General features: G+C 39.3%; 1 protein-coding gene across 1 annotated transcript in view; it reads right to left on the bottom strand.

The window, feature by feature from the left end:
* Window positions 1–25,195, bottom strand: part of BLNK (B cell linker) — a 104,991-nt gene that overhangs the window by 28,996 nt on the left and 50,800 nt on the right. The window contains exon 4 of the mRNA XM_068399392.1: window positions 4,264–4,329. Within this exon, the coding sequence (XP_068255493.1) occupies window positions 4,264–4,329 (66 nt within the window). The remainder of the gene's footprint in view (window positions 1–4,263; window positions 4,330–25,195) is intronic.

Consider the following 25,195-nt stretch of genomic DNA (forward strand, 5'->3'; position numbering starts at 1 on the left):
ACTTTGCTGAAAACTTTTTCAGAGTTCTAAACAGGTGCAATCCAGCTGACAGATAAACTTCCCTGAGCTGTATTCTTATGACCTAGTGGAACAGTTTGTTATAGCTTTGGAAGTATCTGGCAATTGTACAAAAAAATTAATCTGAAACTTTTTTTAAAAGTGTTATTACTATTCTTTTGCACATTGTCTTTACAATGTGCATGTGGCAGTGAAATGGCGTACAGTTGTGATTTGTTAACCTTTCCTTTGGTGAAATATTGTTATAGAGACAAAAATCCAGGCAGTCAAAACATTCTATTCAGCTACATGTTGAAATTAATGTTTCTTAAGAATACAGTTAAAATTAAGTATTATACTTTTCCCTGGTTTCTCTTTCTAAGTGTGGTACAGCTTGATTTTAGTACTTCTCTCATTGTTTAGTCCATAAATACCATTTTTCCCTCTGCCAAGGGTTTTCTCATGGATGTCTTCTAATTGAAGCTATGCAGGTTGAAGAGACATTTAGTGACACAACTCAATTTTTCTGCCTGAAGTTACTGCCTAAGTTATAAATGGTATAGGAAAATGGACCAGTCAAATCTGAAGTAAAAACTTACACAACTAAAAAGCTGGCTAAAGCAGATGTGATGAAGATGCATTTTCTTTCAATTTTTCAGGTCACGTTGCAAACGTTATTTCAAGAAATGCACATATTTGGATTGTGTGCCGTTAGACAAATAACTACAAGTGCACGATTTCTGATGGCTTTGCAAAGGAAGTTTTGATAGGATGTGATATTGCAACAAGGTGAGTAACCTGAACTTCTAGTTTCTTATTCAACACAGTAGGTCAGCACATACCAAAACTTTAGGGTGAAATCCTGACTTTGCTGTGTATGCAGGATGACTTTTAGCATTGACTTCAATGGAGCTAGGATTCCACTGAACAAAGCCTAGAGGCTTAAAGCTTATGATTTACAGATGAGTGCTACGTCTTTACAGTGTTTCAAGAATAGGCAGCCATCCTGCAGAGTGAAACCTATGATTTCTCTCTTACGTCCCTGTTCTGTAGTATCAAAGATGTGAATGAAAAAGGCCCCCAGCACTCATTGTTTATACAACTTTGGCTATACCTATTGCTTCTACACCTGAGTAGATAATCATCTTTGACATCATGATCTGCACAGCAGCTGGGACTCCATCATTGTAAACAGTTTTGCATGTGATTAAGGGCAAGCAGGTGAATGGTAGCTTGCAGCAGGCAATATTTTTAGTGTCAGAAAATTCTGAGTCAGGATAGGGAATAAACAATAGGAACTTTTAAGCAACGAAGAAACAATCTGTAGTTTTTTTTTCTGTTATCACAACTGTTCAGACTGCTTTCTGCAGATCTTTAAGACACACATGGATGGTAGATGTACCCCTCTTCACCTGCACTCCGCAGATGAAAGAGATTGGAGAGCAAGTCACCTGATGCAAGAACTTCTCTTACTTTTCTGCATAATCAAGAGCCAATCCAGATTTTAAAAGTGTCTTAACAAATACTGGTCATAAGTCAAATGTATTTCAAAAGTATTTGATCATTCTTTCATTTTCACTAGCAGAGGCTTACAGTAAACGTGTGTGACAACTTTAGGTTTGGGATAAGCAAGTACACTATTTGACTTCTCTAAAATTATTTCTACTTATAATAGGTTTGAATTTGAGCCAAAATGATGGTTTTTTTTCCAGCATATAGACAAATTCCAAATCTGTGCTACATAAAGGCAACTTTTTTTACAATTTTTCCTGTTCAGTCATGTTTAGATCATTGACATTTAATAAAATAATCCTATAACTGAAATGGAGGAAGTGATCAACTGGATAACTGCATTTTTTAGAAAAAGCATCTACTAAAATCAAACAAAAAGCCCCCAAAGGGCACATTCAGAGGAATACAGCCAGTTTTAATTCTGCAAAGCTTGGCATCTCTTGTACATATCCTTATCAGTGTTGCCAACTCATGCTTTTATAACAAGTCTCATGTGCTGAGTTCAAGATTCAAGTTCTGAAGTCATGTGCAAATGTGAGAATTTTTTCTTCAATTTTTAAAAAAATAAAAGTTTCTGATCTTCATAATTGCAAAGAGATTAATATGACTCAGATGAACCATAGAAGTATCAAGATTTTTTTTACATCTCAATTTGTATTCTTATAGCTGGGGGAGGTGAAATGTGAGCTTTGTGCTGCGGTCATACATTAAGACAGTTTTTATGAGCCTGCTCTTTTTTGTGGATTTTTTTTTAATCTTGAGAGAATCAAAGAATTGCAGCGTTATAGCAGCAATCTTGTATCTGACATTTAATGATGGCACCTCTGACCTTCCCAGCTTCAGCTACATTTAGTTCTTGTTATTTTTCCCTTGTCTGTCCTTCCCCTTACTCTCAGGGAAGGACACACAGTCAGAGTAATACTGATTAACAGCAGAATTCATGTCCAGGTAACTATGGGAGACAATTTGTTGCCTCAAATTATGAACTTGAGATGCTTCTATTGCTTCTGCCATCTGGTTTCCTCTCTGAGGCATTTGAACTGGACCCACTGCAACATTATTAACATTAACTATGCTTAAACTACTACTGTGAAGTAGGAAGCCATCCTTTTTTAAAAAACAACAACAAAAATACCCAATTCCCTCACCCCCCTCCCCTCCAAAACCCCACCAAAAGCCCTGACAGCCTAGAAGCTCTTCCCTGTGAGCAGGTCCCAGATGAAACTGAGTTTTTTTGCAGATGCATCTCCGAACACAGTGGTCTATTCACATACACAGTGTTAAAAACAAAAACATGCTTAGATTAATTTAAAGATCCAAGTAGTTGAAAGAGGGTAATTTTAAGGGAAAATTTACTTTTGTGCATGTGTGGAAATAACAAGTACATGTACCACATGACCGGTTTACTGCGAATTGCAGCAGTGCTAGAGTGAAAGAGGATGAGTAAAGGAAAAAAGTGATCTCGAGAATCTATGTGATGTATCAGGTGTTACCATCAGAGCCTGCTCAAGGTTTGTGGCCAGAAACACAGCTGTGATAAAGAGGCAAAAAAGGAGGGCATGCAACATCAGGTTACTCCTCCTGCCTGGGGCACGGGTGAGCAAGGTGGTCGCTGCTGCTCCTAGAAGTGTATCCCCCTCCTCTGCCAGGGATGGCATCTGCCCCACAAACACCAGCCCTGCCTGGGCTGGCAGCAGGGGCAGGATCTCTAGCCAGCCCCGCTTTCCAGAGCTCTTACATAGCCAAACCAGGCAGAGCCCTACTGCTTCTCCCACCAGCCTACTGACCGCTTCCTGTATTCCTAAAATTAGCTCTTGTTAAAACCATACTTCTTTCTTTTACTTGATCCAAGCCATTATGGTCACTCTTTAAGAACAATTTTAAACAATGTTTATATGTGCCTTTTATGTACGAGAGCTGTATTTATAGAATTTAATATGGTTGTCCTGGAAACACTGCAGATACTGTGTACTAATTAACTTCTAAAAGTACTTAGTACTTTTATTGTTAATGACCCATGCAAAGAAAGACATCTGAATGAGAAAATCGCATCCAAATGGAAGTTCAATGCAAATGAGCTATTGCATTAAGAAAAAGAAAAAGTGTGCTAAATAGCTAATTGGTTTAAGTAGATGTTTGACTGGAGACAGTGAATGCTGTATTCATTTGACAAGGACTCAGAATTACTGGAATTTCTATGTATAAATACACATGAATATTTTATGATACTGATATGCACATGACATCATTATGCATGCTGTTTAGCACTTCTTACTGGAATAAGGATGTTAGGTAGTGCTGGGGTTTGTTTTATGGGACTGAAGCACAGGACTTCTTAGCATTTTTATGGGAGTTCTAACTATGATGTCTGGCCAGTTCATTCAAGGTAGAGCTCAAATTAAAACTTAATTGCTGCAGGTAGCCTAAACAGTGGCCTGAGGAGAAAGGCACACATTCAAACAAGCAGCGGTGATTATTCCGAAAGAATATGTAAGAAAAAATGCATTTTACCCAAATACTGTTTTTCAGGGCTACAAACACAACCTCCTGTTGGAGGCCAGTTCTGCAACTACTTTGTGATACTCTTAATACTGATGACAATTCTGCATGCCGCAGTCTAGACTGAAGCTCTTTACATACGCTGAAGTACATCCCTCTAGAATAACACGGTCCCATCGCTAAGGTACTATACACTATGCTAGCAGTCTGAACTTCACCAAACTGATAAAACTAGGATTGGCATTTCAAACTTACTTTTTGAACTTGTTTATTATCCCACTTTCATTTTTCTTGATGTCATGCACCATCTTTTGAAGCTTCCTGTAAGATATTAAACAAAGCCAGCATTAAAATTACCATGTGGTTGAACACCCATTTATATAAATTAAGAAAAATACAGGAAATGCATTTCCAGTAATATTTCACACATCAAAAATGCTTAATGCATGTTCAATAAGTTGTTTAGGTGCTAAATCATTTGTATATGAAGTTTCCCTCCCTTTTTTAACAGAGCTCTTTGGCATGATTTTTGTTATCCCTCTCCTTAATACAATTAAGTACAGTTTAAAAAATTAGTTTAAGAGTAAGTGCATCAGGAAAGAACATCATTGCCTAAATTAATAGTTTAGAATATTTCAATGTTAACATTTTGTTCAGAACAAAACTTTACCACACTCCACAGCTATAATGGGAATGCCTTTTGATTTCTGACCTTACACGAGTTATTTTATCAGTGGACAGTTTACCTCATTCCCACAGTGTCTGCAGTTATAATAGGAGAGGGGAAAATTATACATTCCTGGGCCCAGGCCATCTGAGAAACGATTAGAGTATCTGCGACTGAGTTGTAAAAACTCATGATCTCAGGACTCCAGTTACATGGACTGATATCTGGAACCAAAGATTGTTCTCATTCATCAGCTGCACTGACCTCATTAAAATTTTACTTGTAATTAAGGCAATTTAAGTTAAATATCTCATTTTCACTGACCATGTATCATTTAGAATCCAACCTTGCTTCTCATTTAAAAAAACACACCACTAAAATCAAGTCAACGCCAGGTGAAACCCGTTGGAAGTCTGGTCACACTAGAAACTTCTACAGAATGCATATATATATTAATTTCTTCACACAGTGCATGTTCTTCCTGTTTACCTAAACTCAGCGTCTTTTATTAGACCTGAGCTGAAGATTTTATCGCAACCAATAAAGGAAAGCGATGGTGGTTTTGGTTTTTTTTTTTTTTTCAAAAAGGGCATGAAAAATTTTGCCTTCTGTTCTTCATTATGTCTATGACATTCCACATTTTAGTCTTGCCTACCTCATCTCTGATGCACGATCAGGCTACCAAAAAACTCTTGGAAGCTTTGCTTACAAAGACAAGTACAAACATCAAAATATTCTTTCCCTTTTTTAAAAGCTTTTTTTAAACTCAAAACCTTAATATGCAGAAGGTTAAGTAACATATAGAGCTTCCAGCTTCATTATTAGTAATTACAGCTGTCTCTTAAAAATTAAAATAACTTTTTTGAAGGAAATTGGAATTAGATGAGAATTAGCTAAACAAAATCAGGAAATAATGGCACTAACATGATGCAATTATTTGTCAGCAGTCTAAGGTCAAGGCATCAGGCAGCAGTAGAGTATTAGGCTTACGCTGGAGAAGGACCTTCCTACTCTGCTACTGATTTTAGAGCAATTGTGCTAGTTAGTCACAATTAATCTCACTTTATGAGACTTGCTTAAAAAGGACAGTTATAACTGAGTGCTTGTCAGTTTTTGGAATCCTGAAATAAATAACAAAGCTTAATTTTAGTCTTAACAGTGTTTATTAACAGAACAGAAAAATCTGATCCTTTCATTATGTTGGCTGGAATTGAAGGATATTCCACATTTTCAGCAGCCCTGTAATACAACAACATGGAGTACCCTGCTCTGACAGGCTAGGTCATGGGTCTGATACTGAAAGAGTATTCCTAGAGCCTAAATCTTTGCCCAATTTCACTTAAAAAAAAAAAAAAATCAACCCATTATTTTTAGGTTCACAACTCAGCAAAAAAAGAATAATGAGAATAACTGACAAATAATTCACAAGCACCTCTTTAACGTTTGCTCAAAACTCATACTATTAATTTACAGCAAAAAGATATAGTTTTACCTGCTGATACTAAAAAAAAAATACTTATAGATGTGAGAAACAGGTGCACAGCAAAATGTTTCAAGATTTCCTGCAACAATGCACTGCCTCTATGAGAACAGCTTGGATAATGTATCTGCTTAGTTTAGATAATAAAATCTGCAAATCTGGGGTGAAGATCTCAGAATAACTTCTGCTTTTCTGTGGAGTTTGTAGTTTGTTTGGTTTTTTTTTCCCCTAATAGATTCAGCTTCTGGTTATGCTTGAAACATCACAAATAGCCATCTTCTGCAGTTTACTGTTTCTTTCTTGTGCCCCAGCTGGCACCTGGCAGTGTCTATAAATGAAAAGTAATGAGGAATGAAAAGAATGAGAGCAGATTTAAATGGTTGAGTTCTAGTTTGGGGAGAATGGTTGTTTGCAAGTGTTTGTACCCTTTTCAAAAAGCCTTTAATTGGAAATGCATGTAAGCATCAGTTATTTTTCTTCCCATATTTATTGTTTGTTAGAGATAGGACCTGAACAAAAAAACCTAACAACTAACTGTAGATTTAGATATGAATATTGCTTATTGCTCATCTCTGACATTAATATATCTTTACAATAGCAAAATTATGGCTTTATTTTGAAAAAAGGTGTTTAATTTTTCACATGACTGATTTTATTTTATATTGTCACTTTGGTCTCTAAAAAAACCCACCCACAAACAAATAAAACCCACCCCAAAAATTATGAGTACCCAGAACAGTTTGCTTTTCATTTGATCATATTTAGGTGCATTGATTAGCCTATCACAGGTGTTCCACGTGCACTGAATAAGGCTATAGTTTAAAAAAGTATTTTAATACATATTTCCATTAATAAAAAAAAAGAGATCTATTTAAATTAGAGATAATTGCATGTTCCGCTACTGGTGCGATCAGTTGTTTTTCCCATGCAGATGGACTGAAATCAAAACATTCCCATTTTTGCATAATCAAATTTCCTAAAAATCTCTGCCTCTTTTATTCCTCATACTTTTTCTGGAGCCATTTCATTTTCTAAATACAAACTGTGGTAAATTAGGGAGTATCTAATACATATTTGTGTGAATTTTTTCAATTTTTAAAGTTACATAGCTCTCGTACGAGTTACAAGAATACTTAAGTTTGTTGCCCCTGGACAACTTAACTTGTATCAAGCCTGTGGAAGTAAGCAGATAACCAGTGCACTGGACAGTGGTAAGTGTAGGAAGTCATCAAGCATGGATGATCTCCAGTTCACGTGAAATCCTCTTTGACCCATGAAGTTGAACAAGCTGCAAAAACCAGTCTGTCCAGTTAGCTAAAGGCTGAGATTTCTTGACATGCCAGCAGATATAATAGGCTACAACTTACAAGTTTTACAAAGAGCTGTCTGTCTGACTTGCGATTTTAGACAGTAGAAAAGACAAGAGGCAGATAGCAAAGCCTATGGCAAGAGGATTCTCCAAATCTTATGGGTCTGAAACTCAAGCCCGAAGGCCATTCCAGAGCGATGAGGAAAGTGAAGCACAGAAGGTCATTTATACACTTAATGTTTTGCCGGGATCTGCGTATCTGACTAGCTCTCAAATACTTTTTGTCTGGCTCTCAAATGCTTTGCTTTACTTAAGACAATACTCCAAGTAAAGAGGTTCATTGTGGGAGGAACTTATCAGAGCAGCAGCCCTGAGAGTATCTAGGAAATGGAGGCTACCATGGCCCAATGTAGACAGCCCTTGCTTCAGGTACATAACTACAGCTTTTCTTCACGGCACGTCTGAGTCAGGATCTCGTTACCAACTAATGTTTATTCTCTAGTTGTTCTCTTGGGATGAACAGATACTAGAAACATTCAAGGACCTCAATCAGCTAATACTGTAAATGAAAAATAATAAGTAATGCTAGTTTTACCTTGCATTGCATGTAATTAAAGATAATTAAGAGGTCAAACTTAAGAGTTGTTTCTTAACTACAAGCACCAACTAACTCTTCATTCAACTTGGTTGAGAGCTTTTTATGTAAAATCAGGCTTGCAGGTAAAGGTGCAGTCTGTGTCACTGTTAATTTTTGAAAACACTTTTCAACAATACATAGATATTTTTGAGATCCAGTTTAATTGTAAGAGGTATAGACTGGATGGGACCCTTGGATCAGGAACTCACTGCACGCAGAATAGATTTTCAAACTTCTGCAGATGAGAAGTTTGGAACTCTTGGCTCTAGGTGCTTCTAAAAAGTTTTAGGTTTCTAACAAATACGTTAGAAATTCTACATGTTGGAGGCAATAACAAAAAAGACTGTTCAATGAATCATAAAAGATAACACTTTTTAGCCCTGTGTTGCTACTTTTCATATCTTATCCATTTTGACCTACAGCAATACAGGATTATCAGATGTATTGACAAAGGGATCACTAGCTGTGATACATATGTAAAGGAAGGCAGAAAGGTTTACCATTGCAAATACAATATACCCTGAAAGAAGGATTTGCTGTGTCACAAAATACCTAGCTGCGCTCAAGGACTGGCAGAGCTGCCTTGAGATAAACCAAAATGAAACAAAACCACCCTCTCTTTGATCCGGTCACAGCTCAGCGTATGAGGAATGTATGTCAAGTGAAGGGCGATGGGTGGGCCTGGCCTGTGACACATCCCCACTCTCAAACATCAGCTGGAAGCTTTTGGCTCTTCTGCATACAAGTTATCCCACAAAAGCTTTCCAAAGTTCAAGTATTAAAAAAAGAGAGAGAGAAAAATATAAATAACATGAAGAATAAAGTGTGTAATAAGCTTTCAACTCTGATGTGAGATGAGGTGCAGAGTCCCCAGACATGAGAAAGAGGAGTCTGTCTTAATTTCAGACAGATCTGTGTAATAAGGAATTCTCCCACCATTTAGACTAATTTTTGAGAAATTGTATTTATCAGTATTGTATATCTGTGAAGACATTTACAAATATATATTATGTAATGATGTATATTATGGCTCAGAGCAGTTGGCATGAATGGCTCCTCAGTGGCCATGGCCTCCCCCTGCTCCTGGGAACAGGGAGGGGGATCTCCTGTGTGCATGGACAGCATGGTTCACCTCCTTGTACACAGTGAATCCCGTACTTTGGACCTTCAGCACACACACTGGTTGTCAGTACTTTAGCTGTACAGCTGCCTGCATCACATGGAGAGGGACAGCCCATAGCAAGTGATGCCCCACTGCTGTAAGAATCTGTTACCTGGTCTCCAGGGTGGGAAGACTGGGCACAGTTGCTTCAGCGCATCTGGCTGCGAGCACAGATGTGTGTGCTTGCTGTTGGGAGTGGTGCTGATAGTGTTTTTGGAAACAGGGCTGACTGCAGCGTCAGTAGGGAGTAGTGACAAAACAAAAACCAGTTTTAAATGAATCACAGGAAGTTTTCTGTATTACAAACATGTCTATTTCTGTTTATCCGGAGGACTAGAATTATACCTCCTTAAAATTCTAGTGCTTACAGTACTGTCTGAATTATCTGTTGTGCCTATTGAAAAATCACCATCTGCACTCATGGACCAGTTTTTTTATTTAAAAAAGGGCAGGATTTTGAACAGGATATATTCAAAAAGATTTGCAAGGGCAGCTTTGTAAGCAATATTGATACATTCAATATTAAGTGACCTGAATATTCCTTCTCCTCCTCCTGATGTCAGTTCGATCTTTAACTGATAAAGTTGAATTGGTTTCAAAATAGTAATAATAATTAAAAAAAAAGAAAATCACACTGTGAATCAGTCAGTTTGCACTCCAGTATCAGTTCTTACATGGTTTCTCACTGACATGGCACCCTGTAGTTGTGTGTCTAGAAAGTCACATTTTCAGATCATTACTATCTCTGTTCACTTAAAGTAAGACTGCAAGTAGGTGTAGCCCTCATTTTTGTCTTGAGAAAGGCAACATAACAGATCACAAAAAAAAAGTAGTTATTTCTTGTTTTTCAGGCAAATTCAAATTCTTAGCATTGGAAACCTAGAATGAGATTTAGTAAGTACAAGTTTAGACTTTAAAACATCCCCCCAAACCCCCATCTGCTTCAGCTATAAAGTTTTACAGAAAAGAACTACAAAAAAGAAAACAGAAAGTGAGGAAGAGTGTAATGGAATTTGGAGAATAAAAGCTAAGTTATTAGAAGATAAAACCCAAAAACTAAAGAGCAGAAAACGAAAAATTACTACAGCTACCTCTGCTATTTAAAAAAAACCCACACACATTAAAACCTGAAACTGAAGAAGCAACAGCATGCCCAGCCCCCTCCTTTACTGCTTCTCACAGCACAATTATTCCACCACCATCTCCCCAGCTGGTCTTTATTTTGTGTTTCTATTAGCTTTTAGTTTTATAAACAGGTGTGCAGGTGACCAAATTAAGAAATTTATTGTTTCTGGGCAAAGGGGAAGACTTCTGCTTGCTGGGGCAGGGGAACCTGCTCACCTAGAAGGGGATTTGTGAAAGTACCACTTGAGATTTTGAAAAGCTTGAAGCTCTTATCTTGGACTATCTTCTCAAACTAAATTAACAAAAAAGTACCACCTTTCTTACAATAGGCTTCCATTAACACAGTGCTCCTGACGTGGTTTTTGTGGAAGAACACAGATCTCAGTGAACTGGGTGAGTGTCTTCATAAGATGTAATTTTGTATTACTTGCCAGTTTTCTGCATCTAAACCAACCCCATTAATTATATAAAACAACTCCCTTCCCTTCCACCTCCCTTCCAATTGCTCAGTAGAAAGGAAAATGAAATTATCAAACACAGAAAGAACCTAATTCCTCTCATTAGGCCTCCTTCAGGTGCTTCAGATCTCCACATGCACACACCCCTAAATCATTTGCTACCTGCAACAGTGAGAGTGGAGTTCCCTTGCAAAGAAATGAAGGCTGGCATCAGCTGGCTGGGTTGAAGCTGGTGTTTTCAATGGCTGTTGCATGTGTATAATGCATGAAGACATAGCTGAATTCCTGAGGTGCAATCAGATAAACTGCTTCAGTTGCTGCTGGTCTAGGATAGAGGATTACTGCCCCTCATCCACTCTGGGGGTTTATTGCAGCCCGCCCCCTGCAATGCCTTTCATGATGGAAGAGCAGGAAGGTTGGAGCTGGAGGTGGTAACCTGTGACACCAAACCATCGGTTCAAGGCATCGAGCCTTTGATCTTTATCTGTAAAGCTATCTCAAAGCTGGGAAGAAAAGTTGAAAGAGGCTTGCTTATGGGGAGAAGTCAATTACAGACACCTATCTGAGATGAAGCAGGAACAATGAATGGTCTTCTGCTGTGTTCACAAGATGCACAAGAGGAAATGACTATAAATAGTTTAGTTTTGTCAAGAGTGTTGATTTTTTTTTAAGTCTGAGTAACATCCTATTCTGCTCACTTTTCAATCTTCCACTATTTTGTCTAAAAGCAAAACCCATAATTAGAGCAGGTGTGTGTTTACATGGTACATACAGAAGCACAGAAAGGCTAAATATTGGTTATATTTTTCATCTTCCTATGCCCTCTACATAACCTTCACAAAGCAGCTTTCAATCTCTCTTTTACTAGCAAGTACTAACACAGACTGAGTATATGAATATGTAGCATGTAAAGGCATAATACATCTTTGACACAAATCAGTCCTAACATGAAATTAAATAGGATAATTACTTTGAGATGACTGGCAGTTCTGAACATTGAAAGAACGTATGCAGATTTATCGGTGGGGCTGAGACAACTAAAGCCCTGTCAATGACACCAGCTGCTGGGTGCAACTGCTTCCTCATTTTAGATCAAGGCTGAGGCTTGTTCTGAGTATGTATGGATAGTATATTCATACCAAAGATTTCATGTGTTTACATTGTACAGTATTTTTTGCAATTACTTTTTTATTTAGCAGAGAAGAGTAGTAGACCTGGTTTCTGTTATGTTTCTTTACTGATTGTGGGGGTTTCATAGCTGTTTTTGAATATCAGAAAGCAGTGATGGCCAGACACTTTTTAGTATATCTTTTTAAATATAAATACTTAATAAAAGCTGAAGGCATTTCATATTTGGACACATCTTCCCTCTTATCCAGCTTGGTCTCCTCTTTATCACAACTGAGTAATAGTGATACTGGAAGTAGTACAGAAAATAATTAGCTATTATTATATGCTAAGTGAGTATTGCACGTCACTTCTTGACACAAAAAGTTAAAAGATCTTTTCTGTTCTGTAACTGACCTGCTCTGTTCTGAGTCTTTTTGGTTAACTGATCCCTTTTATGCACCAGCTGTCTGGATATGAGCTGATGCATTAAAAACCAAAAAACCCACACAGAAGCTACGTTCACAAGGCTTACTCCATTTTTCTGAAAGGTTTGCAAGCAGCAGAAGGAAACTAAATGCATTAGGTTACTCTAAAACACAGTTCCAGTTAAAACTAACTGAGCACTGTACCTCCCTGAAGGACTAGTACCCTACAGCCTGGTAGGTGAAGGACAGCAAGGACAGAAATTTAAGAGAGTGAGTTTTATATTTCACCAAAAAGAGGAAGAACAAAGTCATTGCAGGGAAGTGAATAAAGACAGGACTTTGTATGGACCCAGAAAATTACCACCTGTCAGTGGTAACATTACTTCCAGTCACAATTCTACAAGCATTTTTTGAAAGGTGAGATAACATTTCTGTCACTCCTGCAGGCCTGTAGACTGAGAGACTACTACAGGCACATGCAGGACATGAAAGTGATGAAAAAGTAAGAAAACTGAGTGAGTTGAACACAGAAAGATGAAGGCTTAATTTTGATTTGGTGCTCCAACAGAGTGAGTTCTGGTTTTCCTCCTCTTTTACCTCTTCCACATATTTAAAATCTGCCATTTTAGTTCTGATCACCTACTGAAGGACATAGATTTAGCCAGATGTTTAAGCACACATCTAACTTCCAACTAACTTAAAGTTTGGCGAGTACTTAAGTTTGTGTTAAGGTCTTGCTAACATGGGCACATAAGCACTGACACAAGATGAATGAATTTACTTCATGATCTGGATGCAGTCTTCATCAGTGTCTTTGTGTCAGTTAAGATTGCTACTGAAATACATTTCTAATGTAGTGATTTTAATCCAGTAAGTTCACAGACTGTGAAGGACAAGAAAATGGTGATTTTTCAATGGGCTGGAAAACTTTGTGGGCTCAATAGTTTGAAGGCAAGGTGCTGTGTGTACTAGAGAAAAGAGAGTCTTTTCTAAACAGCCTCTTAACACTTTTCCTTAAACCAAAAGTGCATTTATATGTGTGATGGTCTGCATTTGCTCTACCAAATAGTGCTCTGACAGCCAAATAAAACAGCAGAGCTTCTAGATATGGTATTAAACTAAACACTCCCATTAGCCTACTCCTAGAGACAAAATAACCCCAGATATCTTAAAGCTGCCCAATATTCACAAGCCACTAAGATTGGTTTCAAGACAGTAGCTTTTATGTCTATAGGTTCTAGATACACTGAGTAGATGTGAAGTTAAGAGAATCACTAATTTCAGGATTTTTATAAATTTGCATTGCCTTTTGTAGAGCTAAAATTTTTCTTAAAAAATTATTGCTTTATTGGTTCTGTTCATACTTGCTCAGCATGAATAAGAGTAAAGGAAAAACCCCCAGAGCTGGACTTTCTGCGTGTTTTTTTTTAAACTGACCTTTATGGCCCAGTACTTCCTTTTCTATTCTCTGACAAGATTTTTCCCCTCTTTCTGGCAGTTTCTCTACAGGAATGGCCAAGTTAGAAGGAGAGGGGAACTCTCTCTTCTTCCTCTTTAAAGCATAACTTCTTTTTGACTTTCAATTTTTTCTTACCCATTAGCAACTGAAGTGTAGCAACTAATTTCCTCTGCATATTTTTGCTCAAGTAATGTAAAGCTTATAGCAAAAATTGCATACGCTGTATTTTATGTTTTTAGCATTAAATTATTATATTATTAAACTGAATGCCTTTATCATTAAATTCCCTTTAGCTGAAGTGATTTTACCACCTGTTTAGAATCAAAGCGATAGGGGTACAGAATAATGGACGCATTTTTGACACATGTGATGAAGACTAACAAACACTGCTGTACTTGGGCTGAAAGCGTTTTTGCTCCATCTACGGAAGCATTATATCCACAATACATGTGGGGTGGCACAGGCAGGCATCCAACAGAGGCTACTCATGGATCTGTTTTGGGTTTTTTTTGTATTGAAGTCTATCAAATTTTGTTAGAACTTTGGAGAAGTATTTAGTCCCTAGGGTTATACGGCCGCTCTAATGGAGCCCACATAGGCTGCCACTGAAAGTGGGAATTCTGCTCTTCTCTGCCCTTGGTGCTTACCCAGTTATGACGAATCATGGAACTTCCAGCTGAGAGACTAACTTCTTTTTTCTTTTGCCAGTTCAAGTATCAGCAGGATCAGATCCAGCTTCATCACATGGCCATGGGAACCCTAGTGACAATGTGAGGGTGGAGACGAGTGGCAGGGCGAGCAGGGGCATTGGGAGGGTGGAAGAAAGGGACCTGCTCTTTTGGCAGCAGCTCAGACTTACGCTAAATTAAATTGGCCACGTAACTACAGCTTCTGTAGCACTTAGCTGCCTCTGTTCTTCTTGCACAGATGCCTATAGCATCCATATTTTAAGACATGAAGGAATCATTTAGCCTTATAGCATAGCCACTTGTATTAATAGGCTACTTCACCCAGTTGCCCTTGCATTAAGCTTGAAAAATATATGCTCATGTTTTTCATATTATTGCCTCAGGATGCATTATTTTAATTCTTTCTACTGTATCTACTGTGTAGTTTATCATTTATGTCGAGGTCATAAACCTATAGCATTGTACGTCTGGCTTTACTTACGTCTGGAAAATGAACTTGTCCAAAATGTATTTACTAACAGATTAGGATAAAGATGCTAACAGAATTTCCAAACTTCTTTTACCTCTCAGTCTTTTACTATGGCTGCCACAAAACAAACTTATTTACACAGTGTGTAAAGTCTTTTCACAGTCTACCAAAAGTCTAAGACGGTTCCCTACAGCCAAATGAGAAAATACTGTCACTTTCAGCCATTGTTTTCCATCAGTTTTCCAATTCTCTTGTCTGATGAGCACATAAACCCAGTGATATTTGCTTTCTAAAAGAAATATTTGCTTATCTGTCACATTGTAACATGCTTTAGGGTACTTAGACTATAAAAGATGTTATATAAAACTAAAATCACTCCTCTAACACAGCAATCATTTTAAAAAACATGAGGAAAAAAAATATGTCGTGAGCAGATACGTTCTTTCTTTTCTAATGATCAGGGAGTTATAAATCATCTGCACAAGTGAAAATAGCTAAAACTGACTTTTAACTGATTCCTGCAGTCATATGCTTACCTAGGAAAGAAGTAGTTTTGTGGCATTTCCATTAAATACATCAAATAGAGTGGGTCACGAATTTCCCTTGTTGCAGTTGTGCATACAGTAATGTGCTATAGTGGAGAAGCACTGTTTAATCCTGAATTGTACTGGCCCAACAAACTAAAAGGAAATATTGGAATTTTTTAAATATAAAAAATTTCCGTTAATGTAACATTGTTAACGTTAAGTAAAATGATCTCAACGCTACAAGTTGTCATTTTTTCAGTTTCTGTTCTGCGGATAATTGAAATCTTATTTTCCCCCTCTAGGTTTGGTCACAATGCTGGAACTACCTACAATGTTCAAACTCCAGATTTCACTAATCCTTTAAACAGAAAGCAAAGCCAATGGAATTCTTAGGATATTTAAAAATGTTTCAGTTATACCTTGTCTGGCCTGTTACAACCCTGAATATGCTTAGACAGGATTTTTGATCAGGTTAAATGGTTTTCCAAAACTAAATTCACCAAGCAGAACTAAAACTTGATTCCATTGCTCTTGACTAACTTTTTCGACTGTTGACTTACAAGTTTGCTTCCTAAGACTATCAGGCAGCACAGAGAGATAATCAAATAGCAGAGTAGAACAGAGGCGTTTTCCAAGGTGAGAAAGGGAACCAGTAAAAACAATCTTTATTTTCAAATAAATAGGTATTTATAGCAATTTCTCCCATTGTGGAAACTCTTTATTCCCCCTCCTGATAATCTAGTGTTGTTTTCCATATGCTGACACAAGCCATAACAGTGTGGAGGGCTTTTTTTCAACATTTTATGATTGGCATATGTGCCTTCCAAAAGGAAAGCATCTATCACATTATAATGTAGTATGCAGTATGTAGGTTTTGAATGATTCTGTAAAAAACAAAACTGTTTTGTTCTAGGATCAACATATCACTGGGTATCGGCAATGTCATATTATGATTTAATATCTAGCACTCTGCCCAGCTGTGTGGGGTATAGTTTAAACAAATGCTGAAAAACGGTTATGCCAAGTTTTTTGGAATTTTTTTTTCCATGGCCAAGAAAATTAACTCATTGTGTTGTTTGGTTGGCTATTGGTCATTTATTATTTGACTTAAAAAAATAAAAAGCAAATCTTTAGACCCAATCTACATTAATAGCTTTCGCTGAATAGCTGACAGTCACAGGCCTAAGACAGTCATTTGTGTTTGCTATAGCTGTCAAATGCCTCTACTGTGGGCAGTTATTTTGGCAAAACTACAATGTCACTAGAAGACCTAATTTTATTTGGAAGACTGTGCATATGAGGCAGTGGTGGAATAAGCTATGCCAGTGACTGAACAATTTTGCCAGCATAAGTAGAAAGAAACTATATGTACTATATAAGCACAGCTGCTCATTGCAGGGGGGCTGGACTAGATGATCTTTAAAGGTCTCTTCCAACCCAAACTATTCTGTGATAGCTGATCTTGTGAACAGACTGTACTCTTACACTGCTACCTACATACAGAGATTAAACCAGGGCTCTTCACCATAGTTTCAATATTGCACCGCACAATTTTGTCCACATTGCCATATTTTAATTTAAAATATGGGTAGATCACAGTCACACTTAAACACACTTTCCTATAGACAGCATCATAGGCAGGATATTCAGTATGAGAATAATTTACTATGTGGCGATGTAGGTTAATAAAAAAAGTAGGGTTTTTTTTATTTTGTTTTGGTGATGTTTTGGTTTTTGTTTTGTTTTGTTTTGTTTTTTTACGAAGAAGGCAGCTTGGCAATTGGTCCAGGCAAGATGACATGGCTGGAAAGAAGGATGATAAGTGAGAAAAAAAAATAAACTTGACAGGGATTGTTATCATTAAATGTTTGTGTGGAGAGAAGGGAAGAAAGCAGGCCAAGTATAGATGGGAGAAGCAACAGGAGGATCTGGCTGGGGAAGTCACACTGAGGGTGAAAGAAGGGATTTTTACAGTGGTATTTGGGGAAGTTTGCATTTCGTATCTCATTCCATTCCAAAGTCCAGAGGTGAGAGAGATTCGTGAACTGTTGAAGCTGACATAAAGCTAGAGGACACAGAGATTTTACACCTTCATAATTTAATCACAGTCCCATGCTTTGTATGGAAAACGGGACCCAACAATCCTACAGAAAGAACTTTTGTTTGTATTCCCCAGCACAGCAAACATAGCTGGTGCCCTCCTTTTTCCCCGTGCCTGTGAAATTCAACTTTAAAGACCGCACACAGTCAGCACTTTGATTTCATGAGACTTCACATTCAGCCTACATTTTGTTGGGCTAGAATGTGGGTGTGCCACAAAAGCTGCTGTCATGACAAAGTGTTACTGCCCAGTGGAAAGTTGTCAGAAGAAACTGGAAGCTGAGACAGAAGGCTGCTGGAAGTGGCAATGGGTGGTGTCCCAGAAGACCTTCACAGCTGTTATGCCCTTAGGCCCCGAGGGTGGAGGCACATGAGACTTCTACTGGAAAGAGGAGAACAATGGAGCAGGTAGAAGAGAAGCAGCGAGGGGGGCATGACTTGTGAAGAAGAGAGCGCGATGAGCAACTAGAAGGGGTTGGTCTGGAAAAATCTCTTACATGGAACAGTGATTTGGGCCTCTAGACCACTGGGCAGTGTACAAGTAACTGGGCATTTGCAGAGGCTTTCCTCCAAAGTCTATATAACTAAAAGGGGGAACAGAAGGTAAAGTTGGATGTGGACTTTGATGCCCAGTTCTGTCATGGAGAGCATTCTCTAGCTTACTTTGAAACTCCTGCTTGAGTTTCTTTCCTGCTTGAGTTTATTTTTGTTCTTTTGTCTTGTTCAAGTCCATTGATGCGACAAACTGTTAAAATTTGACTCGAAAAAACAGATTAAGTTTCTAAGTCTGTTTGCTACAATTCACTATTAATAGGAATTACTAGAACTACTGTAGTAAATCCTTTCTTACAGTGCAAAAGTAATGTTCAGATATTTCCTGTTCATTTTCTCAAAAAGTAAATATTCCCTATGATACAACATCCTATACATAGAAGGTATCAGTTTACAATTAAATATCATTTCACTCCCAAATGAATTAATTTTCTGCTTATACACTTCCAAGAGGAAACGGTACCAGAAAATCCTCTGGTAAAGAAAAGACCTAGTAGTTACAGTCAAGCTATCTCTATCAGTAGAAAATTAGTGAAGACCATAAATACCTTCAAATTTGATAGACAACTAACAGACATTCAGGCCTTAAGGAAACTCCTCTTCATTTTAATACAATGAGGACTTAAATCCTCCCATTTAGCAAAGGATGTTAAAACAAAATATTGCAAATATATTGACACACTTGTCCAACCCGAGAAAAAAAGTCAGTTACTTTTTTTCACTTGCTTTTTGTTTGGGAGTTATGGTTGGAGACAGTAATTTTGAGGGGTTTTTTGGGGGGGGAAAGAACTGCTGCTAATTAATGAAGTCATCTGAAATGAACATGAAACTGCTCTTGGAAAAGTCTGTTTGCAATCTGGAAGTTGTTGGCTGCATGACCTTAGGCAAATGAAAGCATGTGGTACACTTCTGGTTTATGCCATGGTTTGCCCATCACTGCAGTCGCCATGGTAATGATGCCTTTGAAAAGGACTTTGTGATACACAGCTAAAGACAGCTATGAGCAGAGGGTCATTATTAACGTTTGTGGTCATTATAAAAAAATGCAGCAAGTCTAAGGAGATGCTATAACAGAGTCACATATAGCAGCTAGAAATTATTTAAAGACCAGGAATCATAGGCTCATAGTCTAAGGAAGCTGAACCACAAAAGAGAAGAGTCTGCAAGTTTGGTGCTGTATCTTTTGAGTTGCTAACTTCCTGTTACCTTTGCCACCCACCATCCCTGATTATGAGTGCATCTATTTATGCATACATTTGTCTGCAGCATCAATTTTTTTTCTGAAGTTCAGGCTGAAATCAAGGCACACTAGAGCCTGCCATGGCAGCATGGTTATTGCTCATGTATTCACTCCACACTTTAGAAAACCATTCAAAGTGCCAAATTATTTGTATGCACCACATAAATTAATTTATCTCATGATAAATAACCAAGCCTTGGAATTAATTTTTCCTGACTACATGGACACAATTAGAACACACAATGTAGTCTGAGGGAACACTTGTATAATACTGTGCATACCTTATAACAAACACTATATAAAAATAATACTGGAATTCCATGAAGTTCCAGCATTCCTATCCAACTGATATTAATTGAGTGACTTAACTGCAAACAATGTCCATACCACAACATCGTAGTTAAAGAGGCACGTAAGAACACTTACAGTTCTTATTGTTGCAGTAAACATCAAATAGAATATGTTAAGAATTCAGATCTGATGTAAGACTTGCTAATGCAACAAAAAGCTAGGTCTAGTAGGCTCAAATATACTCCTGGAGAACAGATGAGCTTAACAAAACCACATAATATCTAGTTTTTCAGGTCTACACTTAAAAAATCACAAGTTCGACTCTCAGACACTGACTCAACAGCAGCGCTACTTTAATTTTTCCTGCTACAAAGCAGAAATTTTAAGAAAACTGTCTTTAGAAAAATGTGAACTATAATTACACCAATTGAAACTATGTTTGGTAGGAATATATCTTGGCATTGCATCTTGCCATATGGAGGAATGTAGGTTTTTAACCTTACCATTTAGTTCATGTAACATTCAGTACAAACTCTGAACCATCTCTGTCTTCCATACAGATAGGAGGCTGTATCAGGAAGTCAACAAGTCACATAGCGTGAGGGGGTATTTGGCTGTTTCAAAGAAGGAAGAAAAGGCTGCCGCCATGTTATGCTGATCTCTTCCTATATTTACGCATCTCTCCTAAATTCATACTATGAATATGTACTCAGGGAAAGTTCTGCCTTAAGTTTTTAAAATCCTGGTACCGTAGTAAGACCATGTAGCCAAATACCCAGGTTTCTGTCTCAGGAGGTATTTATTTCGACATGCTCAAATCGAAGCATGCATGCACTTCCACTGCGTGTAGTGAAAACAGTCACACATTTGAGAAAGTGTGTTCCCACGTTCCTTGCACAACTAGGGTGAACTGGCCACGAGGAGGAGAGAAAAAGTAGTTTTCAATACTTCAAGATAATACAGGAAAACAAAGCTACCTTCTCCTCTTCCTTATTTTACAACAATATTAAAACTTCAGACAAGATGAAGAGTGTCAGCCAGCGGAAAGATGCAGCAGGGGTGTGTGGCTGCCTTTCTGGTTTAGGGCTTTTGAATCAGTTCACAAATAAGTTGTGGACCATTATAACCTTCACCCGAAGATCCCCTCCTTATATTTGAAAGTAATCCTGCTTTAATTATTTGCAAAGGTGCAGAAGATGCATCCTGGCTACAATTTTATCACAGAAGAGTATGTTTTATTTCTTTATGTACCAGTAACTGTCTCAATGGCATCAAGCTTTCCATCGTATCACTCAGCTTATTATCTTGAGATAGCCAGTTCAGACCAATATTAAGACCTGACACCATTTAGATCATTTTAGACTATTTTAAGGTGACAAACTGCAGACAATAGGGAAATTCACTGTCTTCTTTCCCCTGTCCATTGGGCCTTTCACAGAGTTCTTGCCTGGGCTGTAGGATGCAGTCTGCTAAGCTTTTATTAGGTGTGCCTGGCCAAGGAATGGAAGGGTCATTGCAGCTCTTCAAGTACACACAACCCCCCGCCAATAATTCAACAGTACAGAAGATATCAAGAAATGCCATTCCATCAAAATTAGCTTTATGAGGCATAATTCTAATTTGCATGAAGGCTTCTGGGGAGAGGGAGACTTGAGAATGTTTTATAAATTAACGTTGAGTGCTTAAGTTATTTTAGGAAAAAATATTTTTCAATATTTCATTCTGATTTTTCAGGGGAAGAAAACGTTTCTATGCTAGTTTAATCTGAAACAGGACTTCTTTTAACTATTCAGGGAAAAAAAAGTCACAATGAAAGAGCCTTGAGTTGCCAACTCCACCAGCACGCCAGTCGAGTAACACTAAAAATACTTCAGTAATGGTCAGCTTCTGCTTTTTTCCTCTCAAACCCTGTATTTAACATTGTTCTCCTTCACTTAGGAACACTTCCCATTTTCCAGTTCCCTCTAGTCCACCAGTTCTTTCGAAGATTAGGATATATTACAAAACTTAACTGCAAAAGCCATCTTCATAGGACACTCTAGTTAAACCATTAAGCAATTAATTAAATTTTTCTAATTTGCATAAGGCTTATACACCTTAGTGAGTCAAAGACTATTTTCTTACAGCTTTGAAAACAGACACTTTAAAAATATGCTTCTTTTCACTCCAGATGAAGCAGACACACATCTTCCTTTGAAATCTCTGTGTCTGATTGATCACTCCAGACCTGTATTTACCTTCCGCACTTCCCAGTACCGCCCTGCCGACCAGGAATAACTTCGTTTTACTCTAAAACTTCTGCCAGCTTCCTTGTGCCTCAGAGTCTCCCAATCGCCCCTAACTCCAGCGCGGAAAGCAGCTCCCTGGCAGCCCTCCCCGTCGGACCCCGCCGAGCTCCGTGACCGCCCCAGGCCCCGCTCCCCACTCGCAGGCGAGACCCAGCGTGGACCAGACCCTACCTGAGCTTCTCCCCGGCCGGCACGGTCAGCTTGTTCAGCTTGTCCATGCTCCGCGCTGCGCCGGGACACGCTGCGCCCGTCCCGACACGGCACCTGCCGGCGCGGCCGCTTCCTCCTGCCGGGCGCGGCTCGGCTCGGCTCCCTCCTGGTACCGTGACTCGGAGCGCGGCGGAAACTTGTCTGCCGGTGAAGCCTCCGCTGGGCTAAATCGCTGCCGTGCTGGGCTGTTGAAGCTTCTCTCCGTCCTACCCGCGGGCGCTACCAGAGGAGAGACCCGGTGCTCGGGGCGCCCGGGCCGGCCCGGCCCCTCCCGGCCCCGCCGCCCGCCCCCGCCCCGTACGGCGGCGCGCACAGGTGGCTGCGGAACCCGGAGCTGAGGTGGAGCCTTTGGAAATGGAAACGTGAGGCCTCGCTGATCTGCTCCTCCCTTTAGACCCTTCGGAGTGCCTTAGGGAAGCGCTGGCTCGGGCTCGGAGGCAGGTGAGCCAGCAGTTCAGATCCCCCGGCTTTACAGCAGGTTAGATTTAGGTGAGCTTCAGCGGGCTGTGGCAGGGCCAGGGCCAGGGCCAGGGCCAGGTAACCTGCCCTCAGCTGAGCGTTCAGCCCCAGGTGACTTTGCAGCCTTTGGGGACTGATGCAGGTGCTTGGCTCCCTTCTCCTCCCCACTCTTCTCCACTTCCCAGTGAAGATGTGCCAGGTAGCAACACGCTGCTGTGGGGACTTTTCGCTTCCCAGAGATTCTCCAGCAAAACTAGAGAAAATAACCTTGTTATCCCCAGCCTTTTGATTGTAAATGTCAGGGGAAAAACCCCACGTTTCCTGACACTGTTTCTTAAACTAAGGCAGGAGCAAACCCTGATCCTTCCAGGGACACAGGGTGAGGCAGTTTCCACCCAAGATGTAGGCAGCTGATCCCTCTTTTACGGCTCTGGTATCTCTGAGCCTGGGATTTTTTTGCTTAGTCTTGGGCTCAACCATTTTTTGTTCTTTAAAGATGAACTTTATAGGCAGCTGGTTGTTTCTGAGGGGCAATGTAATCAGGTTCAGCCTTTATCCTGAAGTGCTGATTCATTTGAATTCTGCACCTTTGGAGGATGACTCTTGTCGCTCTCTTTCTGTATCTTTGGCCTGTCTGCAGCTTAGTCTATAAGCTAAGACTGTTCTAGGCAGGAAACCTACTCTTTATTTTTTAAAAAAATGTACGTCTGTATCATGTTAATATGTTTTGGTAAGTGCAATATCTAGGTTAACGGTTGGACTTGATGATCTTAAAGGTCCTTTCCAGCCAAAACGATTCTATGATTCTGTATGTTTTGAGGACACTCCAAGTTATTTCTTGGGGAGATTCTCATGCCACTTAGGCTGGATTTTCACAGGAATGTGTCTCCTCCCCAGATTGTACTGAGTATAGTTTTTCTTGTAAAAATGTAGCGGCAAGACAGACTTTCCTGGTTAGTGCAGATGACTGTGGGGCAACAGCCTGCCATGAGATTTGCCTCTTTGATAACAGTATTGCTCTGATCTTGGCATGACTGATGTTTTTGGTCTCTGAGCTTTCAACATGGAAATCACTGGATATTTGCATACAGTATTTCTCTAGGGAGGGCCCATAGTGAACAAATTGCCCTTTTTGGGGTATCTTATAAAGTTTATGGAATTTAAGGAATAACATAATAATGTTGAATGTTGTTTGCTACACAAATCTCTGGAATTCCACCCTACATTGTATCTGGTTGTGAACTGAACACCTTTGCAAGTTTATTCCCTGAAAGTTATTTTGAAAATTAAATTGATTTTGAATTAGTTAAAATTAACACTCTGGCAATATGAAGAAGTAAGTATAAATACATTGCAGTGCCACTTTACTTTTTGCTTATATAATCTTCCTGCTGTATATAAACATATGTCAGAATATGGGATTTGCTCAGTAGGCTCATGCAGTGATTTCTCTTAGACAACAACTGCCTCTTGTGTGACTGTCGCAGAAATCCCAGGCCATTTCCCTTTGAGATCCTTGGTGGCAGCCTGTCATTTGCGCTGCTGTACTGGTTTTGCCTGTTTCTTCCTGACTTGACAGTTCACAGGTTTAGTTTCAATGCTCTGCAGTGCCTGGTGCAGAGGGCTTTCATGCCTGTCCTCGCAGTGCTGTCACCTCGCTGCTCCCAGGAAGGGGCTGCTGCTGATGCCTTGTGCTCAGGCAGTCCCCGAGTCCCATATGCTCAGGGATCAGTGACAGTGCGGCTCATGCAGGATCTCTCATCCCTGTGATCTGCTGGCCCACATGTTCATGTAGCTGTGCAGTGAAACGGACTGGGGAAGGAGTCTGCTACAAACGATCCAGCAAAAAGTCACAAAAAAGAAGGTTTTAACTGCATCGGTTCCTTGATTTTTTTCAGTGCACAGATATTTGTGAGGGTGCAGCACGGTGTGTGACTGCTTAGACTGGTACTGCTGTCAAGAAGTTACTCCTAAGAAAGTCTCCATTTCACAAGACTTGTGCATGAGATTTTGTGGCATCTGCGTGGGCCCTGTCCACTGGTCATACCTCAGCCTGCTTGCTTCTTCCATGCATACACATGGCGCAATACACAGCCCTGCTTCACTTTAATATCTACAAGCAGTTTGTAGCCAAAAAACCCCAAAGCCTTTCCTGCTGCTCCATCAGGGCTTGTTTTCACCTGTCTGGAAAGCAGTACAAGGAAAGGAGGTAAATGCTTGTCCTCACAGCCCTGGGCCTCTGAATGCTTACGCAGGGCATATCTTACTTCCCTTTATATCCACTTCTACCAAGAAGACATACTGACACTGGGATTTTTTTGTGGGAAGAAGAGAGTCCCAGTGTAGAATTAGCAGAGACCACTAGCACCAGAGGATATGGGCTAGGCTGGCTTTCTTTGCTCATGCAGAACAGGGGCAAAGAATAAATTAGCCCCTTCCTCCCCGAAAAAGCACATACAGGACGCAGTATCCCACAGTTATCTTAAACCTGAGGCATCTGAGAGACTTGTTTCTACTGACCATCTTGGAA

This window comes from Nyctibius grandis, chromosome 4 (assembly GCF_013368605.1).
Source record: "Nyctibius grandis isolate bNycGra1 chromosome 4, bNycGra1.pri, whole genome shotgun sequence".
NCBI lineage: Eukaryota > Metazoa > Chordata > Aves > Nyctibiiformes > Nyctibiidae > Nyctibius > Nyctibius grandis.